General features: G+C 45.8%; 1 protein-coding gene across 3 annotated transcripts in view; it reads right to left on the bottom strand.

Moving 5' to 3' along the window:
* Positions 1-7,659, bottom strand: part of Rai14 (retinoic acid induced 14) — a 147,322-nt gene that overhangs the window by 31,882 nt on the left and 107,781 nt on the right. For all 3 annotated transcript variants that reach the window (XM_029544033.1, XM_029544034.1, XM_021208353.2), the window contains exon 4: positions 5,730-5,818. In XM_029544033.1, the coding sequence (XP_029399893.1) occupies positions 5,730-5,818 (89 nt within the window). The remainder of the gene's footprint in view (positions 1-5,729; positions 5,819-7,659) is intronic.

Raw genomic sequence — 7,659 nt, forward strand, 5'->3', positions numbered from 1 at the left:
TCACAATGCTAGGAGGGGGAGTCACAATGCTAGGAGGGGAAGTCACAGTGCTAGGAGGAGGACTCACAAGTTTCACCCCTCCAAGGGCTCTTGTGATTTATGTTTTCATACTTCTTTTTTAATTATTTCTTTTAAGATTTATTTATTGTTATAGGTAAGTAAACTGTATTTGTCTTTAGATGCTCTAAAAGAGGGTGTCAGATCTCATTACGGATGGTTGTGAGCCACCATGTGGTTCTGGGATTTGAACTCAGAACTTTCAGAAGAGCAGTCAATGCTCTTACCCACTGAGCCATCTCTCCAGCCCCCATTTTCACACTTCTGATGCCCACTCATCTAAGCAGTCTTTGGAACGAAAGAGGTTCCATAAGGAAGAATGCAGCAGGAGTGTAGCAAGACACACAAGTCATCCTTGTGTCTGCGTCTGCCTCCTGCAAAACCTTTGTACTATTCAACTACGCACATTGCCACCCAGGATCTGCATGATAGAGGAGGCAGATGTGGTCACAGCCCACCTGGTACCCAGGGAGGTCCGAGGGGTGCTACTGCAGTGTGTGAGCATTTCCCATGCTGTACCTCCATTCCCCATGCTGACCCTGATCCAGTCCCCCAGACAGCCAACCTGGGTTATGTCAGCCACAGCTGGACTCAGCAGGTTACCACAAAAGGAAAACATGAAATACCCTGGGAATTATATGGGGGAAGAGGGGGAAGGGACATGGGCGCATAGGATTGTATTTCTGGTATACATATATGGAATGATCAATCAAAAGAAGGGAGAAAAGCTCCTGATGGTGCCAGAGTAAGGAGTGGTGAGCCTGGTGTAGAGGAAAACTGCCTACTGGTCTGGCACTATCAACTAAAAAAGGTGAAATTGTGATGCGTTAGTCACTTTTGCTTTGAATTGAGCCACACAGTCCCAGTGTGTTAATAAGGAGGGTGTGGGGCTCACACATAGAATATGCCCAGGGTTCTTTGGGGTTTTCTTCCCAGTCTTCTAATGATATTTTCATTCCATTCTGTCTCCTACTGTGTTGTACAGGCAACAACAACAACAATCAAAAGCAACTAGTCAAAAAACCAAAAACCTTGGCATGGCTTTTGTTGTATGCCTAGACTGTGTTCTATACCGAGAGAACTGCCAATTCTCATCTAGCGGAGGAGCGAGGCCACAGAGAAACAAGGGATGCAAGATCCACACCATGGGTGCAGTCCGGAAGGCTGGGTTCCCGATCTGTACTCTTGGGGGACGGGGGTGCAGGGGGCTGCGGTCCTAACAAAAACATAAACAACGGTCTTCCTTATGTCTAAGACGTTTGGGCTGTTTGTTGTAACCTTTAATGCACAACCACTTGGTGTGGACACTGTCAAACCTTTGTAGTTCTTTATCCTTGCTGTTTGCGTCAGGATGCCCCCAGGAGCCCAGGCTGGCCCTAACCTTGCTGTCCTTCTGCCTCAGCCAAAAGTGCTACCACACCAGACTCAAATATCTTTGTTTTTTGTGTTGTGGGTTTTGCTTTGTTGTTCTGTTTTGTCTTAAAGACTTGCAGCCTTTTAGTAGCCTAATGGGAAGGGAAAATAAGTGACAGGGTGAAGTCCTGTTAGTCATGATAAAACAGTAGCCACATACTCTTTATATTTTTTTCAATGAACACAGCCTGACGAGTTGAGACGCCACTGTGCTGAGTATCCCACGTAAGCCTCCTGTCTGAAGTATGCAGTCATCGGCAGACTGTGTTCTTCTTGTAAGATTCACTGTAGGGCGTCCATAAGAAAATCCCCAGATTTTCAACCATTCATATGGAAGGATAACTCATAAGATAAATACCAAAAATGTTATGTCGCTAAAGGCTGTCTATTCAATAGTTTAAAAAAATAGGAAAAAAATTACAATTTGACCATCTTATAGACTTTGTGAATAAAAAGAAGAAAGTATTAGTGTGAGATGTCTTGAAAGGTGGAGACTCCCACTGCTGAAAACTCCCCTCCAGGGGCCAGGCCTGGGGGGCGCACACCTGTGATCCCAGAGCCCAAGGCAGAGGCAGAAGGATTACTGACAGTTCAAGGCCTGTCCACACAGTGACTTCCAGGCCAGGCAGGATGAAGATGATTATGAAGCTGAGGCCAGTGACGGTGACATATAATCCCCACGCAACAGGGTGTGATGCTCAGGAACTGACTCTCATGTCTACCCTCAGCAGGTTTTCACACGGAAGGCTACTGCATCGCGCCACACTGGGCAATGCTGAAGGTGGGTTTACTGGGAACATCTGGTCAAGGCTGAGTTTTTTAAATTGCCCTCTCACTATGAGAGGCATTTTGTACTAAAGACAACCACTAAGGCACAGTGATGGACTGGCTCCTTCCTCTCACGGTCAGGTGTGCTTTCTTGAGAGGGACACATGGAGAGTGAATACCACGAACAGGTCACGCACAGGCAAAGGCAGTAAAAGCCAGCAGTTGGTCCTCACTGTCATGGTAGAAAAAGCTTGAGCAGTATGGTCCAGATCGGGCCAGATAGCCCATGCGCTTCTCTCTGTCACCTGCAGTCGTGTTTGTTGTCATTGCTGGAGTCACGGAGTCTCCCCAGAAATAGGTGGCCTCACTGAGACCCAGATGAAACATCAAAGCCTCTACGCGGTGCTGACCTCGCTGCCGCTGCTGGCAAGTGACCGGAAGTGCGTGGGAGCTCTGAGACTCTGTGGAACTTCTGGACACCATCCTGGGTCACAGAGTACGCAGAGTCATTGATTTCAATCAGTCCCCATTGGCCGGCGAGAGCCTCAAACATGGTCCAAGTGCACACTTCCCATGCCACTTCAGTCTGCAAGAAGGTGGCGTGGAGCTCGGATGTTCAGGGTCCGCTGTGACCCGGCTTTCAGAAATCCAGTTGGAAATGTGATCATAAATAAAAAGCGAACCCATCTGGCTTTTTGTGGCCACAAAAAAAGCTGATGAAAAGCATCCTAAGAGCATGATGGGAAATATGATACAGGCCAGATACTAAATAAAAGACAACAGCTTGGTATTGAGTCAGTTTTTTTTTTTTTTTTTTTTTTTTTTTTAACTGCTTGCTTTGCAAACATAAGGACTCGCGTCCCATTCCACAGAACCCACATTTAAAAAGCCGAGCATGGTGGTGTGAGCTTATAATCCCAGCACCGGAGAGGCAGAGATGGGCTGATTTAGGCTGAGTTCTAGGGCTTGCTGGCTGGCCAACCAGCATAAGTCTATTGAATAGGCTTCAGCCAAGGGCAGACCCTGTCTCAAAATATCATTTCCCAGGGTCATAGTGCATGACCCTGGAAAATGATACACGTGTATACACACATACACAAGTACCCCTGAAAACACATGAATACGAACACACACACACACACACACACACACACACACACTGCAAAATGCAGAACAAAGAATTCTATAATGTGATCTGAGCTAAGTAGAAATATGTTAGGGAAAGCATGTTGTTTTAAGGAGAATAATAATATTTTTTTCTTTCTGGCAGGTGCAGAAGCAGCGGTTATTTTCTTGGCCTTTTTTTTGGGGGGGGGGAGGTTACTTTCCTATCATAAACATGGATTCCAGGAGAGAATTTCCCTCTTTAAGGAAAGACAAAGGGTGATGTTTGGCTCTGATGGACAAGGTAGATTCCCATCCGATCTGTTTGCTAACAACGGAAGCAGTGCAGCAGAGTCACAGGACAGCGGGGCTGCTCACTGCAGCCTTAGTTCTCTGGCACTGAAGTTTGCTAGAGAGCCACCCCCCTTGCTGATGTTATCAGAGGTGTGTTAGCCATTCATATTTGCACTGCATGATGGGGAATAACTTTAAAAGCAGTGACTGTGTGCTTTAAAAATAAATGAAATAGCCGGGCCTTGGGATTAAAGATGTCATTTGCATAAAATGAATTAATATTCCCCTCAAAAAAGTCACCTGAGGAAGTCACTTAGTTTTTTTCTACTAACACTGTCCTTCCTCATATATCTTTTGGAACTCTCTGTGGAACTGCTCAGAAAACTCATAAATACGTCTATTTTCCCCCCAAAGTAGTTTTATCAGTTTGACTACATTGCCGACTTAACCCCATCTGGTTCTTGGCTTCTCCAAAAGACAAACACAACTTTCCCCAAAATATAAAAGATTCCAAATTAGCGAATTACTTTAAAAAAAAAAAATAAGAAAGAGAGCTGAACATGCCACAGACTTTGAAAACTGTTCTGAAACATTAGGTTTCCAACCATACTGTGGGTAATAATTGCCTTTAACACCTGGCTGATCCTCAAGATGGCTGTTCTGAGGGGGCCACTTACAGGAGGGAGAATAGGGGACTCAGTGTAGCCAGCTTAATGAAAAACCCAGATGAGGCTCCGCAATTATACCAATTTTATATCCCAGTAAAAACCAACATAAACCTTTTAGAAGCCAATGATTTTCAAGTGCAACAAATGAAGTCATTATCCTGAACCTTTCCACATGGCGAGAGAGAACTTATCCCTGGCTGCCAGCCGCCCAGGCCCCTGGGCCCCCGGAGCTCCTTGCTAAATGACAGGGCTATAAAGGCAGGGCTCTCCTGCTTTCTATCTCAACTGGCTTGCTCCTTGCTTGCCAACCCTGGCTTCACATCAGAATCACCCACCAAGCTTTTAGGCAACACCTGTGTGTTAAGGTGATAAACGTGTTAACTTGATCAAGTAACTCAAAAGCAAGCAGCTTAAGGGAGAAAAGTTAGATTGGCTCACAGTTCCAGGTCACGGTCCCCCCCCCCCCTCCCAGAAAGGAAGTCACAGTGGCAAAAGTCTCAACTAGCTGGCCATATTATGTCCACAGAAGTTAACAATGAATGAATACGCGCCAACGCTCAGCTCGCTTTCCCCACTCTCCCTCCGAGCTTTCCCCACTCTCCCTCGTTCCAAGAGCTTCAACCTAGGGAATGGTATTGTGGTTGGTTTTTTTCCACCTCATCATCATCAGGATTATCTACCATGGGTATACCCTGGGCCAATCTACCAGGCAATTAATTCTAAATTCTGCCAAGCTGACAATATTAACTATTATAACAGGCTTTTCTCCTTCTACCCACTCCTCTCTGTCCCCTCCCTCCCTCCCTCCTTCCCTCTCTCTCTCTCTGTATACTGTGTATTCTTTTCTTTCCCCTTCTTCCTTCATCTCCCCCAGTTCTCAGATGACTCTGAAGGCATTGCAGTACAGCAAGAGTCGAGACAAAAGCTGTCCTTCTGTCCAGAGTTCTAAGCTAGCTATGAAATGATGTTACCAACAATCCATCACATTTATCTGTTTATATAAAACCAAGAATTAGGAGATACTGGCTGATCTACACATCCAGCCCTAGAAAATAATATAAAAAGCAATGCTTGAGGAAGAGAAGCACAGAGTCCCCGGCTGACTGACCATGGCAATAATAATAATAATAACAATATCATCATCATCACCATCATCACCATCATCATCATCATCACCATCATCACTATCATCATCATCATCATCATCACCATCACCATCATCACCATCATCACCATCACCGTCATCACCATCACCATCATCACCATCATCACCATCACCACCACCACCACCATCACCATCACCATCACCATCACCATCTGCTTCTGCCTGCAGACTCTGAATTTCCCACAGTGACTGGGTACCACTTCTGTGACAGCTGTTCTCACACTGGCCTGGTGATTTAAAGAGATCAAGAAGGCACATACCGGAAGAATCTTGGGCAGTCACATCCACACCGTGTGTCACCATGACCTTGAGGCATTCCACGTGTCCCTTTGCAGCGGCAAGGTGGAAACTGCAAGCAGAGAAGAGAACACAGCTCCTTAGGAGTCCATCCTCACAGAGTGCATCTCCAGCAAACCTTGACCTTGTATGCGCTCGCTCTCCCAACCCAAGGGGGCAAGCTATCAACCTCACCATGCGCACCACACACTCTCTGGGCCCTCATCGTTCCATCATTTACACTGCTTTTCTTTTTAGATGCTGGGGCTTGAATCCAGAGTATCATATTAACTCTGAGCTACACATCTCCGGTCTATCACTGTCATCTTTTATTAAGTACGAACAGAGTATGAACTTTCAACCCAAAGACAAGACTCTTTCAAAGCCTCGCCTCATCACATCTTTGCCTTTCTTCACACGGGCCGAGCTTCTAAGTAATAAGTCATTAACTGCCCCCACCCCCCCGTTGTCCACTGCTCATGGCAAAGGCATCCTTCTTAAACAACACCCTCTACTAAGCAAGTCACACTGTGGTCAAGCCATGTCTGGTGTTGTTCTGGAGTTGAAGAACAGAGTCACAGGGAACTTTTGTCGATCATTCAGTAAATGTCCAACATCTTACCCACTTTTCTACATCATCTTTGTTCATTCCCATAACAGCGTTTGTGGTTGGCATAGGAGTAACAAGGCAAATAGCAATGAAGTCTCCAACGGGGCTCCAGGACTCAGTGACACTGGAACCACACACTTGAACCACATCTTTAGAATGCCATTAAAAGGACTCACATCCAATTACCATACCAACCAACCCTGCAGGTCCCTGAGGGAAGGTGTTCAAGACCAGAAGCAGATACTGTCTTCCAACATGGAGTGATGGCCTGGCTTCTCATTCTCGCTCTTATGGAGAGGGGCAGACAACAAGCCCTCCCTCCTATGCCTCAGCTCTGTATCCTCGGGATAGATACTTCCTATGTGGACTACGTCTGAATTATACCCCTGGAGTTAGTGTCTACCTGTACAGTTTATCTGCCATCAGTGCCTGGAGTCACGGTCAACTGGCAAACGCAAGATCTGGTATTTGAACCCCGTGTGTGTGACTGCAGACCTCTCTTTACAGCTAAGTGTAGTGAACGGACACATCACCAAAGGTGGATACCTCAGGTCTGGTAGTAAATCAGCAACTAGAAAACAAAAGCTAATCCTCTGTGTCCGGACAAAGTCCATTCAGCTTCTCTTGAGCCTAAATTCCCTTTGCTGTAAAGAAAAAAACTGGCTAAAGCCTACTTAGTTACCCAATCATGTTGTTTCAGTGTGTGTAACTTGCCCTGAGTACAGTCTCTTTACCATCGGAATTCACTCTGTAAGTTGTTCATAGATTAGTAAAAGCATACTAGTTTGGAAATGTGGTGACAGAAGCAGCCGTGACTGATATTTCACTGAATAGAATCCTGGTGAAATAAGCTTGCCCCGTAAGAGGCAGCTCCACGCTCTCATTTGCTCAGCATTACGGAGGGTCCTTCGTTCTATGATAAATGGAAAGCCGTCTCTCTTAACTGCCTTGGCGGAAGCTTTCTGAATGGGCCTCAGACACAGAAGTGGTAAATATAATTAACTGGTCTTCAGGAGATGGAATCGCCACATCAGTCTCAGTTATTGAACACTACATTCGGAGCTCCCGATAACTACACATCTAGATTGCTAGATAGCTAATCCCTAAAACTGATAGAGAACTGCCTTCTTTTCCGTGGCTACGTGCTTGCTTATTAGATGTTCCCGTTGCTTCTAGGATCAGAGGACAGCGAAATTCCAAGTGCCTAGCCAAGAGGATGGAAGTCATTCTAATCCATAGTAAGAACAGGGCTTGTTTTACACACACACACACACACACACACACACACACACACACACACACAC

The sequence above is a fragment of the Mus pahari genome, chromosome 11 (genome assembly GCF_900095145.1).
Source record: "Mus pahari chromosome 11, PAHARI_EIJ_v1.1, whole genome shotgun sequence".
Classification (NCBI taxonomy): domain Eukaryota; kingdom Metazoa; phylum Chordata; class Mammalia; order Rodentia; family Muridae; genus Mus; species Mus pahari.